The 24,012-nt window shown below is 37.6% G+C and overlaps 1 protein-coding gene across 2 annotated transcripts in view; it reads right to left on the bottom strand.

The window, feature by feature from the left end:
• Manba (mannosidase beta) overlaps positions 1-24,012 on the bottom strand; it is a 96,114-nt gene that overhangs the window by 3,419 nt on the left and 68,683 nt on the right. Inside the window, exons 12-15 of one of the 2 annotated variants that reach the window (XM_078021869.1) lie at positions 22,198-22,416; positions 19,010-19,174; positions 4,558-4,702; positions 814-956 (exon numbers count right to left, since the gene is read on the bottom strand). In XM_078021869.1, coding sequence (XP_077877995.1) covers positions 814-956; positions 4,558-4,702; positions 19,010-19,174; positions 22,198-22,416 — 672 coding nt within the window. The remainder of the gene's footprint in view (positions 1-813; positions 957-4,557; positions 4,703-19,009; positions 19,175-22,197; positions 22,417-24,012) is intronic. The other variant, XM_078021870.1, reaches the window with a different exon arrangement.

Below are 24,012 nucleotides of genomic sequence, written 5' to 3'. Positions count from 1 at the left end.
TGTTTTTCAAGAATAATCATGGTACTCATAGCTGACAGTCAGAAGAACAGAACTGGTTGAGACACTATGAGACCTGAATGTCAATCGCAGACGCATTAAGTTATGTGACCATGTAACTTGTCAGCCTCCATTTCTTCATAGATAAAATGGAAATAATAACAGCTCTAATTTCACAGGTTGGTGTGAGAATTTAAAAAATAATCCCTGAAAGGGCACTACTGGCACACTGCAAGGATTCTATGATTATGACCTACTTCCAGTGTCCTCCAAGCTGTAGCCACCAGAGACATGGAGCTTCTACCCCTGTTTTAAAAACAAGGTTGTTGTTGTTGTTGTTTCCCCTACACACTCATTCTGGATAGTTTTACTGATTTCAATTTTTAACATATCATTTTAAACTATTTTTGCAAAATCTGGACTACTTCCTGCTCCTCATAATTATAAATAATCTTACATTTATGTGGCACTTGACACTTATATAACCTGCTTTCATCTATCTCCTTTATTCACCGTTCATGGAAATCCTTAAAAGAGGTAGGCTGGTATCATTTTACAGAGGATTCATCAAGATGTTCAGGGTTTTGCTCAAGGTCATGTAATAAAAATGGCAGGTTTAGCCTGAATAACAGACTATATTTCTGATTCCAAGTGCAACCCATTTTCTGCTACAGGCACTAAAAATATTTTGATACAATTAATTCTCTCTTTTTTTTTTTTGGTCCCAACAGCAATATAACCAAACAACTAAGGAAATAATCATCTGAAAGTCCTCCTTTATCTTAGAGAGAAAAAAAAAAAATCCAAGTGACTTACAGTGAGCTGCACTTTAGAGTCTGAGTGAAGGTCCGACACACCATAGACATAAAATATACCTTGATCCTCAAAGCCTATTGGCAACAGTGGAGCAAAGAAATTTCGAGCAAAGTAATGCAGCATTTTCCACTTTCCTCCATACTCTGTAAATAATCAAGAGAGTTAGGGGAAGGCAGGGTCAAGCATTCAACGTCCTTGTGCACATGGTCCTGTTGTGTGTGGCTCATCAGGATTTTCTGGAATGAGCATGTGAGGGAGTTGACAACGGAGGGAACCCCAGTTTGTTAAAGTCTCTAATCAGGCATTTTGGATACCACCCTCACAATATCTGAGTGAGGCAGGCAATAATAACTCACTTTCCAAAGGAGGAAACAGAGGCTCAGGAGTGAACTCAAACATGCTAGAGGTGGTGTTTTGAGCCAGGCCTGATTCTTAGACAACATGTACAGGTAACTCTGCTTCAGGAGCTCAATTTTCCTTTTTATCACAAACACATAAAGGAGAAGGTTGCCTTGGCAGTGAACACCTGTTGCAAATATTCATTTATAAGAATTACTTAGAACTCAAAGTCTCCTTTTTCCATAGGCACAAAAACCTCTGAGCAAACCAAACTAAGCACTGTGGTGCCAAGGTCAGACTGGATGAAAACATCCAGACCAATGGCAATTAATAGCAGTTCCTCAAATGCAATCAGAAACTGTCAAGAATCTGTAAAATTCTTTGTCTCTTTGGCAGGTCTTGTATATTAAATCCCAAAACCTAAGCTTTTAACATCTTCCTTTCTCAACATTTGACATTTCAGAATGAAGACCCTTCCCCACAAAACATTACATTACCAAATTTCAGAGACAGGGAGAAAAAGAGGAAGAAGAAGGGTGAAGGAGTCTTTCTCAATGATCTAAAAATATAAAACAAATTTAAATTTTGCTAAAAACAGAGAATGAGACTTTCTATAAAAATATCGTCAGTTAGTATGTGTAGGGAGAAAAGAATGGGGAGGTTTTTTAAATCAGCTAGACAGGTACCAAAAATTTTCCAGTTGCACAATTTTTGTAAGAACAAATCCTAATCATCCTATTTTTTCTTGGCAATTATAAAGAGATTTCATGATTAAGCTGCTTTGAAGCAATAAATCAAAGGGAATAGAGTGATTAATAGACTATACTTAAAAAGTCAAAATTGGAATATTTCAACCAGGATCCAATGCTCCCTATCTCAGAGCCTTGAGCTGGTTGCTTAACCTCTTTAAACTGATTTTCTCACTTTTAAAACACAGATGAAAACACTTCAGGGTTGCTGCTAAAGTAAGAGTAAAGACCATAAAACACAGCCTGGAACATAGCACAATCACCAGGGAAGAAACACCTGGATACATAGTGCAAACTGTTGAGGTAGAAGAATAACAGAACCAGTTTCTTTGGAGTTTTGCAAAATTTCATTCTCTATAACCCCGAATGTTAGTACTTTCACATAGCAACAACTGGTGGGAAGACATGCGAGGTAGAGAAGTTTTTCTATCAGATCTACAAAATGAACAAGAGCCAGGTGGGGTGGTGCACGCCTGTAATCCTAGCAGCTCAAGAAGCTGAGGCAGGAGGATCTCAAATTCAAAGCTATACTCTCTCTAGGCCCTAAGCAACATAGAGAGACCATGTCTCAAAAAACCAAAAGGGCTGGGGATGTGGCTCAGTGGTTAAGTACCTCTGGGTTCAATTCCTAGTACCAAAAATACATAAAATAAAATGAACAAGAACTCACATTTGAAAAGTCCTCTCCTTTGTAGAAGATGGCTCCTGAGGTAACTATACACTCTGATGTGTGATATCCATGGCAGGGGAAAGACTGTAAATGGGTAGTTCCAGAGGTCAAGGCCACAAACAGAATAACTCAGGAGAACAGGAATTCAAGCAACAGGTCTCACTGATATACAGTCCATGTTACTAATCAGTATTAAAGTTTGGCCAACAGCCTAAAAATGTCATGTGATATCTGGCTTTGCCATTAGCTCTATGACTTTTCAAATTTATGAATGAAGCAAAACTGCCCATGTGGATTTTTTTTATTTGCAAAATTGTAACTCTAAATTAGACTAATTTTTAAAGAAATATATTCAAACCTACAGATTCTAAGCCACTATGGAGCCCTTTAGAGTATCACCATTTCAGGCAATAAGAGATGACCCAAAACCCCCAGTTGCACTCACTATGAGCAGGGGCTTTATTGAGCCAATTCAATAGAATTAAACAGAAGCCAAGAGACTGCCCAGAGCAGGAGCAGATATAGCAAACACAGTCATAGCCTCTCTCTGGTACAGGTGGAGCATCCCTAAACTCAAAATTCAAACTCCAAAATTTTCCAAAACCTAAAACTTTTTGAGCTGCAGCATGACACCACAAGAGGAAAATTCCAAACGAACAAAACATACACACAAAATCAGAAATACTTCTGGTCCCAATCATTTCAGATACTTAAACTGTACTTGTTTTCTCTAATAAGTATAAGGAGCCCATGACCCTCTCCATGCAGGAAGGGTCCTGCTGGAATTTAGAAAACAGCCAAACTCTTACTCTGCCCTTATGCCCTTGTATTTGGAGCTACCTACCCTTCCTGAAGACTCTTACAAATAATCCACATGCAGCCATTTAAAGCAAGATTTCCAAAGGCTGCACTCTCCTGTTTCTTGAACCAACTCAGCTTTAGAAGCTCACAGCCCCTTCCACAGATAGCAAGCAGGGTCAGCATCCAAGTGTCTCGGAACAATATCTTTTTGTCCACCTTTCTAGCATCTCAGCCATTCCCTCACAGTCTACGCAATTCTCACTCAATGCTCTTTTATGTGGTTAGTGCTGATAAAAAGAGTTCAGTCACAGAAACATGATCAAAAATCCAATTCCCTGTAGGAGTTATCCATTTGGCACTAATAAAAGCATTTGGAATGAACCCTTTTGGATTTGCATCCGTAACCAGTTTAAGAGCCTCCCCCAGCCAAATGGCCTTTTTATTCTATGGCCTTGCCTCGATTTTGACCCAAACAACTGTTTATATTACAAACTAAACTTTGCTTCAAATCACCTCTAGTAAAGGCCAAAGATATATTATTTCTCCTTAATTTTTTAATGTAACAAAATAGATGGGATCATCCAAACTTCAAGTTCCATGCCAGTCTTCTCACCTTTGGCCAACTGAACTGGTTCAGCTAGTATTTTACTACCTTCTCCCTCCCAAAAATAAACAAGGTAAAATGAAGATGATTTTATGAATTTAAAGCACAGTTAGAGAAATGAGCACATTAATGCTCAAGGAGGCCAATTTTTCCATGTGGTTGAATTCTCTCACATAGCACAAGGGACACTAAAATTCAGAAGGGATGCTTAAGTTCATGCCTCTTTGGCCCTGGAATGTCCTCTTAAATAAACTCAAAATTCTATGCAATATAATTGTAAGACACAGGACTGAGGTCTTTGCATATTCCTTATTAGCTTGCTATTGTGACTTCCCATCCCTTACCATCCTGCTATTGTGACTTTTCACAAAACACAACTCATGAGCTATCTCTAGGGCTCTTGGAGAGACAGATCATTAGATGAGTGGGGTGGCTGTAGTCCACAGCCTGGTGGAGAACAGCCTCCCTTGGCCTCACTTCTGCTTGGGTTAATCTGATCCCTCAGGCTCTGAGCTTTCTAATTCCCTCTCCCCGAAGGTATTGCTTTCGCTCTCACCCACAAAGAACACTGAAACACTTACCTAGAGAAGACCAGGAAGGAGCCTGCCAGATGTCATTCAACTGCCAATACAGTGCCCCCATGGTGTGGCCTTCTCCATTTACTATCTCACTGCGACTGCGGCGATAGAACTCAGTTTCTGTTTTGACACACTGGGCCTGCATCACCTGATTCAGGGGGAGAGGAGTCACACAAGTGTTATTGTTTGATGTAGACTATCTAGATCTGAGAAAATTACAGGTTTGGGGGATATTATGTTTTGTTTTTTAAACAAATTGGATTAGCATTAGGAATACCGTTATTATACTGGTCCTGGAACTAGTCTCTTAGCCCAAGAGAAACTGGTCCTATAACAGTGGGTTTATCTGGGAGGCTTAGTGTTTGATTTATTATAACAATGCATGACAGAGGAAATAGAATGGTGGGAAGCTTTTTGGCTAATGACAGTATAGGAAATGAGGAAATCAAACACCATTATTGTACAGCAAATGTAGTCAAACAGCAGGTATTAATACATTCTTAGCTATTAAAAAAAACTTTTATTGGAAAAAAACATACGAATTATGGGTTGGATATTATCCAAACTTTAACCCCTTTTTCTAGTTCAAACAATTGTTTTTATATCAAGATTTTGATGATGTAAGATTCTTACAAATGCAGTTGCTTCATGATAGCAGAGCGAATGGCAAATTTCAGCAATGAGACAAGTGGACTTAGCTCTTGTTTAAGAGGCCCTGAAGACTTTCATGGAGGATCCTTACTTACTGCAAACTGAAAAATGCCAGTCTCCTTTATTGCTATCACTAACACTGTATATCACATGCTTGGAGTTACACTCAAGATTGAGACTCATGAATGGGTCACCAGAGAGAACTTGGAGAGATGGTCAGAACTGTGAAGTTTTCAGTCAGAGAACAGGATGCTCTTGTAGGACCTGGATTTGTACCCAGGATGACAAAAAGGATGCATATACAATCATCAGAAGACTAAACTCAGATGCCTTCCAACAGAACACCAAAAAAAAAAAAAAAAAAAAATCTCAGATCAAGGTACAACCTTTGGATAGAAGTAAGCTAGCTAGTAAGGAATTGTGGATAAGGTAACTTACTTACATAATTCAGAGCCATAAAACTCCAGAAGATTGAAGCAAGAGGTAGTCATGGTTATTTGATAAGTGCTTTTTTAAAAATATCTTTTAGTTGTCAAAGGACCTTTATTTTATTTATTTATATGCAGTGCTGAGAATCGAACCCAGTGCCTCACTTATGCTGGGCAAGCACTCTGCTACTGAGCCACAACCCCAGCCCTTGATAAGTGTTTAAAAGTAAGTACCTACAATATGTATTATATTGCTGCTAATGGTAAGCCCTTTTCAAGCTAAAAAAGAAAAGAAAGAAAAGGCCATAGCCCAGCCTCATGGAACTTACTGGCCTGTGTAGAAGACAGGCCTTAATCAAAGAATAACACAAAAAACTTCAACATTAAACAGTCCTGAGTGCTGAGGAGGAGAGGTGCATAGTGTTATGTGCTCACACAGTAGGGTTAAAAAAAAAAAAGGCCTAGTTGAGGGGTGAGGAATAGCCTAAAAGAATGGAAAGGGACAGAACCTTCAGCCAGAGAAGGCAATGCATGGTGAGAGATAAGAATGCACAGGCTGTCAGCCAAGAACTGAAGGAGGACTAAGGGGAAAACGGAAGAGGCTGGTGAGAATTGTGGAAGGCCATGGAAAGCAGGAGAAAAGTATTGGGACACCCTAAAAGCAATGCTATGTCATTAAAAGCCTTTAGGTTAAAAGGTCATCTAACTGATTTTCATTTCTAAAAGATGACTCACACCACTGAGTGGAGAAAGGACTGTAAATGGGCTAGAGTGGATTTAGGGAGAACATTTAGAAAGCTATTTGTTCCAGGCTTCCAGGAAAGGGATGAGGTTAGCTATGAGCAGATAAGGAAATGCCCTTGTTCATTGAGAGACCAGACACTGGAACCACAGCACTGATGGCTACAAAGCATGCTGTAAGGAAAATAAGAATCTCACAAAGCAAGCAACACTGGTGCCACCTCAGAATGCCCACAGGATATAGTCTGAATATGCAAGTCTAAAAATAAGTCAGAGGGGATGAAATAGAAAATAAGCCTAAGAATTTTTCTCTGCCAATCAAGTTACTCCACAATTACACTCAGGATCTCTAGCCACTAAGTTCCTTGTAAAAATACCAATCTTGTCTGAACTAAAGTGAGAGAGAGAGAGAGAGAGAGAGAGAGAGAAAGAGAGAGATAGATAGAGAAATTTATCTACTTCAAAGCCTAGCTAGCTAGGCACAGGGAAATCAAATCCCTTGAGCAAGTATCCATGTTTATTGAGTTACTGTACCAAAGCAGTGTTATAGAGAAACTTCTAGAAAATTCAATGAAGATGAAGCGGTTCGAAATGAAATGTCAGTAAATATAATCAGGAGGCTGCACAGAGCATCAGTCCATTCCCACCACATATTTTACCCTATCACCAACTAACTGAGCTGGTGACTTATGCTGGGTTCACAAAATCTGACTACATCAATAACATAAAAAAAAAGAAGAAAGGACACAGAAATACCTTTTCGAAATCCAGGATGGCTCTTGACCTTAGGGGTTTGTTGGAAACAGAGAGGGCCACTGAATTCTTTATTCTTATATAATGGGGGACACACAAAGGGAGGTTCAATGGAATGTCCTTTCCAAATGAGGCAAAGGGTCAGGTTTCAGGGGGTTGAGTCTAGCTTCATGATGTCTTGCAGTCAGCAGATTGATTAATATCTTGGCAAGTCAGACCCATCTCAGGTGCTATGCGAGAACACAGGCAGAGTGAGAGAAAAGTGTACATGGCCCAAAGAGCAACCAAGCCAGTTCTCTCACATACTCAAATGCTCATAGCTCCCACACACAACCCATGGCTGACCTGCGACATTACCCCACATCAGCATGGAAAGCAATGTTTATTTTTGTTTTCATGATTCAGTACAATCTGAACTCATTTAAATCACTCTGAGCCTCCAAATAACGTCACCATCAACCAAAATAAAGGTAGTCCACAGGCACAAAGTCAGCCAGCACCCCTGCCCAATGCACCACACACACCCTAGCCCCTGAATGACACAGTCTGTTTCTTATCCCGAAGTTCCTGAAAAAGCTGCCATTATGGATCCTGTGTGGAGGAATCATTAGAGAAGAGGAGCAGAAGTCCTTATTATACTGGTGAGTAACCAAAAGGGGAAAAAGGATTTGGGTCACCACACACTGCAGAAGCTGCTGGCCAAGCCCTAGAGGCTTCACACAGAAAATGAATGGCACCATCATAACACCCCACTCTCAATTCCAGAACGGTGAGGACCCAAGGCGTCCCCAAGGGCTGGACCATTCCTGATGTACCAAAAAGGAAAGAAAACCTGCAATGCTTGGATAATACCCTTCAGGGACTTGGTTCAACCTTGATTTACAAGTTACAGTACCAAAGAGGGGGATCATTCAAGGAGGTTGGGACAGGAGTTACTTTCCTTAGATTCAGATTTACAAAGTAAAGTGAAAAGGAGAAAAGAAAAGCAGAATTCTGATATGGCAATAAAATATCAACGTGCACAGGTGTAAGTCATTAAGCCATCCAGTTCAAGCAGAAGTCAAAACTTCTAGGACAAAGCGATAACTTATCAGGAATCTAGCCCATGCTTAGTTGGACCTAAACCAAAAGACAAGGAGATATTTTCCTGATAGACTTGGTAATGGTAGCTTATATTTTCTATTTCTTCATGGTAAATTTAATGTTTTTTTGTTTCGGACAGGAAAAATATGATGAGAACCAAATTATTTATCTGGGTCTAAATTCATTTCCAATCTTTGTTATATATTATAGTTCACATACATTTAATTATACTGCTCACTTAATTTTGACACATGTACATTTCCAAGCTCTGGCACTTTATGTTTTGAATGGCTATGTAGTTATATCATAGTCTGATTCATCATCCTTCCAATATTAGGAATTAGGAAAACCAGTTTCCTGTTTTTTCCTTTAAATATAAGGGCTAAAAACATTTACTGTTCATATTAATTTTCCCCTTCTTGTATTGTCTCTTTGAATGATAATAAGGCAAAATCTAATATTCTTGTTCTATATTGCTATATTATATTTCAGACAAGATGCTGCCATTAATTCGAAGTGACCAGGCTAAACTTAGCTCCCAACAGGTATTAATTGGCCCACATGGTGTGTTTTGTTTCTTGTTGTTGTTGTTGGTGTTTATTAATAGTCTTAAATCAGGGCCAGTGCACCCCATTTTGCCACAATCCTCAGTAATCATATATTCATCCATTTAAATTATCTGCCAGCTACTATAAACATTTGAGTCATATTGATTTTCATAACTAATTGCAAGATACAAATATTTATTTCTGTTCATCCATCCTAACATTAACTTCTCAACTGTAATTTACCTTTCCTGGCTTCATCGGTAAATATAATTAATCCCTTAGAATTTTCAAATTAAAAAAAATTTTAAGTGCATGCAGGACTCCTAACCCTTGCTAGCAATGAAAGGGAAGTTTCACTGCTAGTGTCCCCTAATAGCCTATTATGCCTGAATCCAGCTCGAAGGAGGATAACCAAGGCTCTTGAGGACCTCCAGCTCTCGCATAGTGTGGCACACTTCTCTTACAGACAGTAACGTGCCAAAAACATGGATCTCAGTCTATCCAAACCAGTTAGTAACAGTGAGGGATAATGAATGGCACACGCTGCTATGGTGTGGGTAAAGTTCCCTGTGTTAAATGTTTGAACCCAAGCTTATCACTATTGGGAGATGGCTGAAACTTTGAGAGGTGGGGCCTCGTTGGAGAGCTTGAGGTCACTGGCCTCTTTGATCTAGCAGGAATGACCCAGGATTTGGGGTCTTATTCAGGAATTGTGGGTAGGCACTCAGAATGGGTTGTCTTGATGGTGCCATTCGTTGCCTGTGTAGGGCCTGGCAAAGGGGATTGTGGAACCCTAGCCTCTTTCTCTTCTTCACTTCCTGGCTTATATAAAGTAGTTTTGCTCTGCCATATGCTTCTGCCATGATGTGCTGCAACATGCCCCGAGCAATAAGACCAAATGATCATAGACTGAAACCTCCAAAGCTTTGAGACAAAATAAACTTTTATCTTTTGAAGGTGATTATTCTTAGATATTGCCCAAAACAACGAAGCCAAAAATCATGGACTGAAACCTGTAAAACTGTGAGCCAAAATAAGCTTTTCTTTTAAAAGCTGATTATCTCAGATTATTCATTATTGTGACGGAAAGTTGACTAACAGAAAATTGGTACTGAGAAGTGAGGCAGCCATTGCTACACCTGAGATGTTGTAGAAAGCCTTTGGAATTGGTTTGCAGGATGAATTTGGAAAAGTTTGGAGGAATAGGCTAGAAAAATCCTAAAATGCTATAAGCAAACTTAACAGTGTTCTTTTAGGGGTTCAAGAGCCCAGAATGCTGATAGGAATATGGACAGTAAAGACTATACTAATGATGTTTCTGGGGAAAGTAAGAATTCTACTGGGAATTGGACTAAAGGCCATACTTGTTACACCAGGGCAAAGAATTTCAATGTATTTTGCCCATGGCCTGAAACTTTGTGGGAGGCTGATCTTGTAGGTAACAGACTTGTGTGTCTGGCAGAGAAAATTTCAAAGCAGCAAACCACTCAGGCTGTGGCCTGGGTATTGCTGGCTGCTTCTGGCAAGACTTCCACTGAAAAACAAAGAGAAACAAGTAACAGAAGAGAAAAATTTTGAAAAAAATTGAAGGTTGGCCAGAAAAGAAGCACATGTAACGTTTCAGCCAAGGAAAATACAGCTAGTAAGCCAAGTTCTCTGCATGGGGAAAGATGCCTTAAGGGCATCTCAGGAATTGGCAAGGGCCCACCCATCGCCAGCTCACAGATGTAGAAGAGAAATCCAGTTCAAAGGCTTTCCAAGTGTGAGTCTTTTGAAAAGAGGATCCTAGGGTGCCCTGCTCATACAAGTCTGCCTGGGCTGGCAAGGCACTCAGAGACTGCTCAGCCATGGTGCAAGCAGACCTAAGTATGCCTTGTGTTAGCAGAAAGCCTTAGCATCTTCCATGCTATGCTGATTTTCCTTGTTATGCTCTCTCAGAAGGTCATGGGGGCTTCCACTGAGACTTCATAGGAAAGCCCAGGAGGCCCAGGCAGTGTGTTGCTGGGTCAGAGTCCCTGCATGCAGCCCCCAACAGGGTGATGGAGCTGTAAGAGGAAAGCCAAACTTGCAATGGAAACCCTAGAAAGTTAGAGTTGCCAGAAATATTGAACCACTGCAAAGAGAAGCTGCAGAAAGTATGAAAAGCCTTCCCATGTGAACTGCTACTAGTAAAGCTATAGAGGTAAAGCTGCCCAAGCCCTCAGGAGTCCACATCTCACCATAGAGTGCCCCAGATGTTGGACATGGAGCTTTAGGATTTAGTACCCTATGGATATGGGTCTTGCTTTGCTGATCTCTCCTTGCTGTTTTCCTGCTTCTCCCTTTGGGAATACAAATGTTTATTCTGTGCCACTGTACCTTGGAAGTATATAACTTTTTTTTAAAAAAAAACAAGAGTTTGCAGCTAAGTTTGTCTTGATTCTCAGGAGATTTTTGGACTGAGACTTTTAAGCAATGCTAGAATAGTTAAGACTTTGAGACTCTTGGAGGTGCATTTTGCATTGAGAAAGGGACATGAACCTTTGGAACTTAGGGGTAGAATGCTATGGTTTCAGTGTCTCCCTGTGTTAAAGGCTTGGTCCCAGTTTGGCACTATTGGGAGGTGATGGAAACGTTGAGAGGTCTTTGGGTCACTGCAGGGGTCTACCTCCAAAGGGGATTTTGTACACCAGACTCTTCTTCTCTCTTTCATTTCTGGGCCATGAGGTGGGTGGTTGTGCTCTGCGGCGCACTCCTGCCATGATGTGCCGCCACAGGCCCAAAGCAATGGGGCTAACTCCTTATGGATTGAAGCTAAAACTGTAAACTAAAATACATTTTTTCCTCTTATAAGTTGGCTATTTCAGGTATTGTTATGGTGACAAAATGCTGACTAATATGTGCATTTTTTTCCATAAAAAATCAGAAGCTATTTCCCCTGCACATCTTAAAGGAAAGTTATATAATCAAAGTTCTCTGGAAAATCTCAGAAATGCCCCTTCCCTTAAAAAAAAATGTACCTATATTTATATACCCATGCATTCTTTCCTAAAGATGGCAATCTTTACATATAAGAAGATAAATGCTTAGTCATTTCCTAGGTTACTCAGTCCCACTGTCAGCAGACAAATCTTATTTTAGTTTTTAAAATATGCCTACTTTCAGCAGCTTGCTTGATTACACTTATGAAATCAGTCTCCTTACAGAGACAGATGGTACAGTAAAAAGACCAGGACACCAAGACAGAGGTCCCAATTCCAGCGTCTCCACTGTGATGAGATTGCTAGTTGTCTTCTTAACCCCATATCCCCTTCCTCCAGAGTGATGTAATTGTAGCTGGGTTACTTTTTCTAGAAGCACCACTCCCAAACTTGGAAACAGAAGTAGCCATGTAATTAAGTTTCTCCAATTTTTAGATATTTTATTTACTTAAATTTTGCTGATAATGAGTATTTTCCAATAAAGCTATTTTAAAACTAAAATATAATTCACAAAGCACATACAATTCACACTTTTACAGTTTATAAATTCATTGGGTTTTAGTTATAGTATAGTCATAAGATTGTGAAAATCTTTCCATTATCTAACTTCAAAATATTTTCATCACACCAAAAAGAAACAACATTGCAAGTTAGCAGCCACTCTCCATTCTCCCCTGTCTCCTGATTCTGGAAACCATAAATCTACTTCCCGTCTCTAAGAATTTGCCTATCCTGCCCATTTCATATAAATGGAATGGTTCAATATGTCATTTTTGTGACTTCCTACCTTCACTTAGTGTTTTCAAGATTCATTCATGTTGCAGTATATGTACGTATGTGTGTGTGTGTGTGTGTGTGTGTGCACTTCATTCCTTTTTATTTTTGAATATTTCATCATATGGATATGCTACCTTTTCTCTAACCATTTATCAATGTTTGATTTTGAGTTTTTTCCCCTTTGGGCTACTATGAAAAATACTGCTATAAACAATTGTATGCACGTTCTTTTTATTGTTTGTTTGTTTGTTTGTTTTTAAGAGAGAGTGAGAGAGAGAGAGAGAAAGAATTTTTAATATTTATTTTTCAGTTCTCGGCAGACACAACATCTTTGTTGGTATGTGGTGCTAAGGATAGAACCCGGGTCGCACGCATACCAGGCGAGCGCGCTACCGCTTGAGCCACATCCCCAGCCCTGTATGCATGTTCTTGTGTGAACATTTCAATTTTCAATTTTCTCAACTATAACTAAGAGTAGTATTATTGGGTCATATTGTAATGATATGTAAACATTTTGAAGATTTGACAAACTGTTTTGCACAGCAGCTAACCCATTCTATATTCCCATCAGCAATATATGAAGGTTCTTATTTCTCCACATCTGTGCCAATATTTGTTATTTTTCTTTTTTTAAAAAAAAACTTCTAGATAGGAAAAAAAATTCTAGCAACTTGGCCATTTTATCCAGGTTATCTGATTTGTTGCCATGTTCCATTGTTTATAGTGTTTTCTTCTTACTTCTGTAGGGTGAGTAGCACCATTCCCTCTTTCATTCCTAATTTAGTAATTTGAATCTTCCTTCATTTTTTTCTTGGCCAGTCTAGCTGAAAATTTTGTCAAATTTTTTTTTGATCTTTCCAAAGACCTAACTTTTGGCTTCATTGACTTACTTTAGTGTTCCAGTAAATTTCTTTCTTTTTTTTTTTTTAAAGAGAGAGAGAGAGAATTTTTTTAATATTTATTTTTCAGTTTTCGGTGGACACAACATCTTTGTTTATATGTGGTGCTGAGGATCGAACCTGGGCCGCATGCAAGCCAGGCGAGCGCACTACCGCTTGAGCCACATCCCCAGCCCCCGGTAAATTTCTTTATTAATGTACTATATTTCTTTTATATCATTTTATTGGTGCATTGTAACTATACATAATAGTGAAAATTGTTGCTATGTATTGTGCATGCGAACAATATAACTATCATCTGGTCAATTTTGTTCAATGTGCTGAATATCTGCTTTACATAATTGCTGAAAAATTAATGCTATAGGTCAACCAAATATCTCAGAAGTTACAGAACTTTCCTTATCTCAACCGTGAAATAGTAGAATATTATACATAGTTTAAAAAGCAGAAACCCTGCTCCATTCATTGCCCTGAGTCCTTGACAAAATATTAATCTTTCTGAGGTTCTATTTCCTCATATATTAAATGTAAATAGCAGTATGGATGCCTGGAGATGTTGTTAGAATTACATGAGAAAATATAGAAAGCACTTCAAGACCCACAACAAGGCATTTGGTGGACATTCAAAGAATGCCAATTTCTTGACTATCCAATCACCTGATTTCTATTAAGGATTCTAACATACAATGTTAGTAATCACTCCTTCATCCTCCTCTTCTCCCACTTGCCCCATCATAAAAGCTCAGTGTAACCTGGCCTTTCCATCATGTCTCAGGGCTGCTTATTGACACCTGGGCCAACAGCACAACCAGACTTTGTTCTGAGTTCTAGTGAACAAGTTACTTGAAGTGCAGGGAGACAGAATGGGCCCCTAAAGAATATGAATTTCCAGCCTTAAAAAACAATGAAATTATGGGATTTGCCAATAAATGGATGGAACTGGAGAATATTATGCTGAGCGAAATAAGCCAATCCCAGAGAACCAAACAACAAATGTTTTCTCTGATATGCAGATGGTAATTCACAATAAGCAGGGTCAGGAAGAATAGAGGTACTTTGGACTAGAGGAAGGGGAGCGAAGGGAGGGGAGGGGGTATGGGAGTAGGAATGATAGTGAAATGAATCAGATATTATTATCCTATATGCATATATGATTACACAACTTGTGTAACTCTGCATTATATACAACCGGGCAAATGAGAAGTTATACTCCATTATGTATGATTATGCATTATGTCAAAATGCATCTACTGTCATGTATAACTAATTAGGACCAATAATTTAAAAAAAGAATATGAGTTTCTCAGGGATGTCTCCAAGTAATCATTAGATGATCAATAAATATGCAAAGAATAAATGAAAGCACTAGAAGATGCTTAGTAGGCTAAGGGGGTCAGTAAAGACTGTCATTAGCCCAGCTTCCGGTCCAGGTAATGAGTAAGAGGCTAGATTGGTGCAGTCATCACTCAAAAGTTAGTTTAGGCTGGGCATGGTAGTGCACACCTGTAATCCCACCACCTTGAGAGGCTGAGGTAGGAGAATTGCAAGTTTGAGGTCAGCCTCAGAAATTTAGCAAGACCCTAAGCAACTTAGCAAGACTCTGTATCAAAATGAAAAATAATAATAGCACTGGGGATGTAGCTCAGTTATTGAGTGCTCCTGGGTTCAATCCCCAATACAAAAAAAAAAAAAGTTAGTTTAGGAGTGTGTGTGTGTGCACAATTTTTTTTTTTAAGTTGTCAATGGACCTTTATTTTATTTAATTACATGTAGTGCTGAGAATCTAACCCAGTGCCTCACACATGCTAGATGAGCGCTTTACCACTCAGCCACAGCCCTTGTCCTGCCCTAACATTTCTTGTCTGTATTTTGGTCAAGAAATACCAAAACTAAAAACAAACAAACAAACAAATCACTCTCCTTTCATTGCAGATCCCATCTAACACAAAATAGAAATCACCAAGGTGCAAGTAACAAACTGCATAAAGGTCAAGTTCAATTCTGAACCAAAGCTCAGTAAGAAACTAGTACTAAAATCTAAGAAAAAACCCATCAGCCACAAAAAACAGCCACAGATAATTCCATTTGTACACCCAGCACCTAACTCTGTACCTTAAATGCTAATCAATTCAGAAAAGATTATTTCTATAAGGTCTTTGAATGTGGTTTTAAGGGGGAAAATAAAGTAACAATAATAAAATGAACAACTACAAGAAGGAAAGATAACAAAACAACCATAAAGGTTCCTCTCCTTTCTCTCTCACACACACAAATATGAATGACCTAGTTTATAAATCAAAATATTTACACAGAACGTCGGCTATGAAAATCTTAAAAGATGAACTGCAACACTTTCAAGGGACAGCTATTACTTTAACCTTGTGTTCTGATAAGTTCATTAGTTACACATCACACTGGTGAAACTTCCTAAGATTAGGGATTAAACATTGAAATTCTCTTCATCATTTCATTGCCTTCTAAAAATAATTATCCTCTGGCTCACTATTTTCTGCTGCAGTTCGTACCCAAGGATTTGTGTTTTCATACAGGGTAAGTTTAAGTTTGGATAAAAAATGGCACAATTTAGCAGGGCGCAGTGATACATGCCTTTAATCCCAAGCATTTAGGAGGCTGAAGCAGGAAGATTGCAATTTGAGGCCAACCTCTGCAATTTAGTGAGGCCCTAAGGACATAATAAGACCTTGTCTCAAAATAAAAAAACAAACAAGGCTGGGGATGTGGCTCAGTGCTTCAGCGACCTGGGTTCAATCCCCAGTACCAAAAAATTGGTACAATTTTTGATGCTAAAATAGAAAAGATTGAAATACGATCATGTTTAACAAAAACTTCTGATCTACTTCAGAGCAACCAATATGATTGGAATTGAGTCTCACCTTCTTTTTGGGAACTTGAAATATACACAAGAAAAAACAGGTAAATTAGTAACAGTTTTAACATAATCTTAAGTGTGTGAAGTCACAGATGCAAAATATTCAAACTTAAAAAGTAATATAGAGGGGCTGGGGTTGTGGCTTAGTGGTAGTATGCTTGCCCAGCATGCATGAGGCACTGGGTTCGATCCTCAGCACCACATAAATGTAAAATAAAGATACTGTGTCCACCTAAAACTAAAAAATAAATATTGAACAACAACAATTTTAAAAAAGTAATATGGAGCTGGGCATGGTGGGGCAAACCTTAATCCCAGTGGCTTGGGAAGCTAAGGCAGGAGGATCATAAGTTCAAAGCCAGCCTCAGCAATGGTGAGGCACTAAGCAACTCAGTGAGACCCTGTCTCTAAATAAAATACAAAATAGGGGCTGGGGATGTGGCTCAATGGTTGAGTGCCCCTGATTTCAATCCCCAGTACCAAAAAAAAAAAAAAAAGTAATATGGAAACTTAAGAAGAAAACACTATCCGATATTCAGTTTGGCAGTTTAACTTTCAAACTTAAACATAAATTTGCCATATAATTCAGCAATTCCACTTATACATTTATACAATTCCACTTATACATTTCCTAACCCCCCAAAGAAAGAAAAAATATGCCCATACAAAGATTCTTATATGAATATTTATAGCAGTATTACATAAAAGTCAAAAAGAGGAAACAGGGCTGGGGCTATAGCTCAGTGGCAAAGCACTTGCCTAGTACATGTGAGGCACTGGGTTTGACCCTTAGTACCACATAAAAATAAATAAATAAAATAAATAAAATAAAGGCATGTTGTCCATGTACAACTACAAAATTCTTTTTTAAAGTGGAAACAATCTAAATGTCCATCAACTGATAAATGAATAAACAAAATATGTATATCAATATAAAAGAATACTATTTGACAACAAGAAGAAATGAAACACAATATACATATTCTAACACACATAAGCTTCAAGAACATTTTCCTTGGTGAGAGAAGCCAGATACAAAAGACCACCTATTGTATGATTTCATTTGTCTGAAATATCCAGAAAAGTCAAATCTAAAAAGAGAGAAAGCAGGTTTATATTTTCTTTGGGTCAGAGGCAAGAAAGAGGAGTGATTATACACAGGCATAAGGGATCTTTTGAGGATAACAAATATTCTGAAATTGGATCATGGTGATGGTTGCAAAACTCCATAAACATATAAAAAAACCACATAATTGTACACTTACAACAAGAGAATTTTATGGTATGTCCTATGCTGCTATTGAACTATTTTAAAATATATCCAATAAGATGCAGACTGTCACAGCACAAATCTTTTTTAGATGTCTGTTGGTGAACATATGCACTTGTTTTTCTTAGGTACAAAGCTAGGAACAGAAATGCTCATTCAAAAGGAAAGCAAATATTTAGCTTCAGTAGAAACTGCCTTAAATTTTGGCAAAGTGGTTAAACACATTTACACTCCCACTAACCATGTCTAAAATTTCCAGCTATTTTACTTCCTCACCAACAGTTGGTACTGTCAATTTTTTAAAATTTTAGCCATCCTGTTGGTTATGGTGAGGTATTCTGGTATGGCCTGAATTTGCATTTGCTTGGTCAAGGATGAGATTGAACACATCTTCATATATGTATTGACTATATGGGTATCTTTTTAGGTGAAGTGCCTGTTCAAGATTTCTATTTGTTTTAAATGTTTTCCATCTCTTTCTTGCTTTATATGTTCTTCACTATGGATATCTTTGTTAGACATATATATAAATTGTGGTAGGAGAAAAGCTCAACAGTGAAGCACTCACCCAGCATGCACAAGGCTCTCGGGTGGATCCCGAGCCATGCCAAATGAAAAAAATGATATATGAATTACAACCTGCAGTCCCCAATCATAACCTGCATTTTCTCTTAGTGACACTTTTTGTATTCAGAGGCCCATAAGAAGTACAATGTATCAGTATTTTCTTTTAGATTTAGTGCTTTGATGTCCTAAGAACTCTTTGCTTATCTCAAAGTCATGAAGATATTCCCCTATGTTTTCTTTTGGAAAATTTATTGCAGTGCCTTTCACATTTAAGTCTTTGGAGTTTTGTTTTTGTTGTTTGTTTATTTGTATGTTGTTTTTGGTGCTGAGATCAAACCCAGGGCCTTGGGCATGCTAAGCATTTTTTCTACCCCTGAGCTATACTCCAGCCGCCATAATTGAATCCTTGATCAGTAATCAAACTCATTTTTACATGTGGAATCAAGGTTTGTTTATTTTCCCATGAAGATGTCCACTTGATAAAGCACTGCTTACTGATCAAATTATTTTCCTACTGAATTGCAATGGTATCATGGCTATAAATCAGGTAGCCATATTATGTATGGGTCTATCTCTGGACCCTCTTGTGTTCCACTGTTGTTTTAGCTTTTAGAAATGATATCATCTTAGTTATTGAACCTTTATAGTAATCTTGAGCTAGGGAGCATTTTTATACACAATTTGTTTTAGAACTTTATAGACTCTTCCAAGAGAAACAAATACCAAAATTAACTATGTCAAGTCTTTTGTGTTATCATATGTATTGTGAAGAAAATATTGCTAGAGTGAAAAACCTGAATGTTTTCCACAACACCAAACCTACCAAATCTACATGATCACTTTATTAACTACAGAAACCTGTTCAGCTTCACAATGAAAAAAACCTACCTGCGTAATGTAGATGGTGTCTTTAAATTGACGTAAGGGGTCTGAGCTTTGGGGCAGTGTGAAATGAAGTCCAGCCTGATACAGCATTTCATCGTTGCCATGTTGATGATGTTGTCGATGAAAGGAAAAATTGCTCTTGTAAAACCAGTCCTTTTCAGATGAGACCTTTTGAATAAAAAAGGAGAGTTACAGATTGAGAAGTTAGTGGTAAAACTGCTTCTCCATGAGCTCCTGACAAACCTAGAAAGCACTCTACACTATGGGAAAGTGCTTAGGCTTTGCTCTGTGACTTTAATTTCATAAATGTTTTTGTCATCATGCTTGTTATTGGGAAAAACTATCCTTGTGCAAAGTAGAATCATAAAACTAGAATTTGACACTTAAAATCTCCCTTATTCTAACCTAGAAAGTTATGTCTTGGTATCTCTCCCCAAAAACACTGCCTTATCAAAACATATTTCTGGTTTTTAAAACATTAATTATGTCTATTTTAGAATATTATTTCATCTACTTAGGTAAACATCATTTTATGTTATTATTTTATCAAAACAGAATAATAAACTATAATCAACAGATTTAACAGAAATTGTCACAGTCCTTAAAGAGGAATATTGTAATACCACTATTACAATTGTAAACGTTTTAAATGTTTTAGAGCTTGATCTTATTACTTATTCATTCCTCAGTGATTGCAAAGCAAAACTGGTAAACATGTATTGAGTCTTGATAAAGACACAAACCAAACAATGACACACCTCTCCTCTAAAAATCAGTATTTTGTTAAGGCCTCTCCATAAACAGTGTGGGAACAACTAGCTACCCACGTAAATCTAAACACCTACCTCATACACACAGAACAAAATCACTCACAACAAGTCATAGACCTAAATGCTAAAACTATAACATTTCTAGATGATAATATAGGTGCAAACCTTTGTCATTTGGATTTCTTAGCTATAACACCAAAACCTCAAGAGATTGGTAAGTAGAACTTCATTAAAACTAAAAGCTTTTTTGTACTTTAAGTGTTCCATTAAGTTAGTAAAATGATAACTCACACATTGGGAGAAAATATTTGCAAATCATATATCTGATTTAAAAAAAAAAACCATAATATAAAATCTCATAATGAAATAAAAGAAAGACAAATAACTCAATTTAAAAACAAACAAAGAATGTGAATGTATATTTCTCAGAGGAAGATATACAATGAAAAGAGGCTCTCTGGGCTCGGTGGTACAAGCCTGTAATCCCAGTTGCTCAGGAGGCTGAGACAGGAGGATCATGAGTTCAAAGCCAGCCTCAGTAGGGGCTACTCAGTGAGACCCTGTCTTTAAATAAAATATAAAATAGGGCTGGGGATGTGGCTCAGCAGTTGAGTGACCCTAGGTTCAATCCCAGGTACAAAAAAAAAAAAAAAGAAAGAAAGAAAGAAAGAGATGAAACTCAACAAAATCAACATCGAAGAAATGCAAATTTTCTGTGAATGTATACTTCCAAGAAATGTTAAAAAAATGGAAAATAACAGGTATTGGCAAGGATGCAGAAAAATCGCAGCCCTCGTCCATTGTTGGTAGGGATGTAAAATGGGGCAGTCACCACAGAAAATAACTTGTTAGTTCCTCAGAATATTAAACACTGAGTTATCATATGGCTCAGCAATTCTACTCACAGGTACATACCCAGTACAATCAAAAATGGGTTCACACAGAAACATGTGCAGAACTATTCATGCCAGCATTATTCATAATAGCCAAAAGATGAAAATGATACAAATGTCCACTAACAGAAAAACAGGTAAGCCAAATATGGAAAATCCATATAACAGAATACTATTCAGCAATAAAAGAGTAATGACATACCAATACATGATACAATACGGATGAACCTTGAAAACATTATGGTAAGTCAAAGAAGCCAGTCTCAAAAGACCACATATTGTTTAACTCCAATTATATTAATTGTGCAGAATAGATTAATCTATAGACATAGACAATAGATTGGTGGTACCTAAGGCTGGGGTAGGAGAGAGAGAGGACAGTGGAGAGTGGCTGTTAATGGATTCAGGGTTGCTTTTAAATGATGAAAGTGTTCTAAAATTGGATTGTGGTAATGATTTCAGAACTCTGAACATATTGAAGACCACTTAATTGTGCACATAAAAGTAATAGGAGTTATAATCTCCAAAATGATAATTTTAAGAACTTAGCTGGTTAAGTTAAAATAAAAGTTTAAGAAAAAAAAATGATTCTTTTCTTCTATTCATAATATGTAAATTGTATAGCAAGGAATTAAATCTCAGTAAAGATCTTTTTAAGAGTGAAATATTTTCCTGCAAACTGAATATATGTGTTATTGCATGTATATTCAGATTATTAGTGGGCTTATCTATTGTCTTAAATATAGAAATAATCTTAACTATTGTTGGTGTACACATTTATTCAGATATTTGTCATTATAATCATTTATTAGATATTTGTCAATATAATGATAAATGTGTTCTTTTAAAAAAATAGTTCATTTTTTAAAATTTTTTTTTAAAAAAGAATGCATACAAATCTGAAACAGAATCTTTAGGATCAGAGAGCATGGAAATCCATACTGAAAATCAAATATACTTGCATGACAAAACAGGAGAATGTAATGGGAAAGGAGAAAAAAACTTAAAAACTTAATAACATTAGATCAAGATTTATTTATCACACTCACCTTTCTTACAGTAGTGAAATATCTAGTTCTGAATCTCTATAAATGATAAAACAGCTATAGGATTAGAGAAAGAACAAGTAAGAGATACTTTCATGTGCAAGAAGAATTCAGACTTCAGCAACCACCAGTTTTCATTTAACTTTCAAATGCTCCTAAAGGAACATAACTAAAACTGATATGTAAAAATAAATCCCACCATTTTTTATAATTATAATGCACCAATTAAAAATGCAGGAATATGTGAATATTAAACAAAAAATACACAAAAATTAAGATACAGAAAAGTTATAATCTCCAAAATGATGATTATAAGAATTTAGCTGTCCAAAAGTTGAAGGAAAAAAGTATTTTTCTTCCATCTTCTTCCTAAACTTTCATTTAAATAAGTAGATTTGACCCTCTGTAGCACTGATCAAAAGCAACATTTGCCCATAGTCTACTCTCCTGAATCACCATAAATCAAACAAATGATGGCTTACCGTCTGTAATGTACTGAAGGAAGGCCAGGACTGATATCCATACTCAGAGACGAATCTAGCTTTTGGGAAAACTTTCCAATCCCAGCAATCACTATGATAGTCATAAAAATGGACATCACCAAAATTCTTGCTGTTAGGGTCATGAGAGACCCAGCCTTCTGCAATGGATTTGGCTCCATTTGAAGGACTAGACGTTACAAAAGGACGACTCTTGTCCCGCTGAGTACAGAGATAAATTGGTTTTAAAGATAATAATTTCATTTGATAAAGTACAGATCATTTATTCTTTAAAAATACTATCAAGACCCAGAAATATCGAGTAACTGATAGAAAATTAACAGGATGATTTACCTCCTTCCCCAACAGTAACACTCTGCTTTTCCCAATCCTCTGTATCCCTTTATAATTACATTTAACCTCATTCCTCACAACAGCTCTTCCTAATCTTTTCAATCACATTTCGCCCCCACTCTTATCCAGCACAGGTAGCATATAGTTGAGCACAGAGTTAACTTTGGCACTATCGACATTTAGACTAGATATGTTGTGGAGATGTATGTGGAGGTGGGGGAGGTCTCATGCATTATAGGATATAGCAGCATCTCTGGCCTCCACCCACTAGATGCCAGTAGTTCCTATTCCCACCCCACCCCCGAAAAATGTCTACAGACAATGCCAAAAGCTCCCTAGGTGCAGAATCACCTGCATCTAGCACCTCAGGTTAAGAACAAAATCTGTTGAGTCAGACGCAATTGTATTTTAATCCCAAACCAGGATCTTAGTATGTGGGTACATGTCTAATGCTCAGTACTCCTACCTATAAAATGAGGATAATGACAAACCCTTTTCATAGAGATACTATAAACAGTAAACAATTTATATGTGGATGAAATGACCAAGTGTCTACTAAAATTCATGTTCTCATTTCCATAATATAAAGCTGCCATTGGGAAGTGGCTTCCTAGTCTCATTGTATCTGTATGAGGCCATGTGCCTCGTCTTCATCCTTTTCCACCATTGCTGGGCAAGGGCCTAGGAGGTGGTATGACTGGAATACGGAAGAAGCCTGGACCTCTAGAAGACAGCTGCCTGCCAATCAGGAGTAGCCCTTTTACAGCACTTGTGAGTAAAACATGAAGTTTTCTCATGTAAGCCACTGAAATACTGTGCTGACTTGCTACAGTAGCTGCCAGGGGAGTACCTAATGTGGTACCTAGCACACAGACAGAACTCAAAATGTGTAGCTACTATCATCTCAATAGATGAGCTCACTTTCTATTTCATTGAGAAGATTCATCCACCTAGCACAATTTGGTCAAGTGTTCATTGCGTGTGAGACATTTCTCAGCTCTACAGAAAGAGAATTCATTTTGTCAAGTACTGATACGTCAAAGCTCTTTTGAGCTCTTTTTATGTGCCAGGTCTATAGTCCTTTGTCCTGGAGGTTCAGCAGGAACAGACATTGTGACTGGCCTCCTAGAATAATGGTCTGCAACCTAGAGGTGAAACTAGAAACTAAACAAGTAACTAATTATAAGTTAATTAAGTGTGATGAGTATTTTGAAGGAAAGGTTCAGGGCTCTTGGGAAATCTAAAACATTGTAGAAGGTCAGTAAGGCTTCCTTGAACAACATTCAGAAAATAGTTTTCTCAATTTTTATCCGGTAGGCCACATTTTTTGGTATATCCATTCATATTTTTTCCTTATTTGTTTTCTGACATAGAAAGAAATCTAACTACTTTTCTTTGCCAGCCTGTCTTCTGATCATTTTTCAATTTCACTTTGGTTCTATAGCCAATAAATTATTCTCCACC

The sequence above is a fragment of the Ictidomys tridecemlineatus genome, chromosome 9, assembly GCF_052094955.1.
Source record: "Ictidomys tridecemlineatus isolate mIctTri1 chromosome 9, mIctTri1.hap1, whole genome shotgun sequence".
NCBI lineage: Eukaryota > Metazoa > Chordata > Mammalia > Rodentia > Sciuridae > Ictidomys > Ictidomys tridecemlineatus.
The sequence above is the reverse complement of the archived record's forward strand: the minus strand, read 5'-3'. Positions and strand labels throughout refer to the sequence as shown.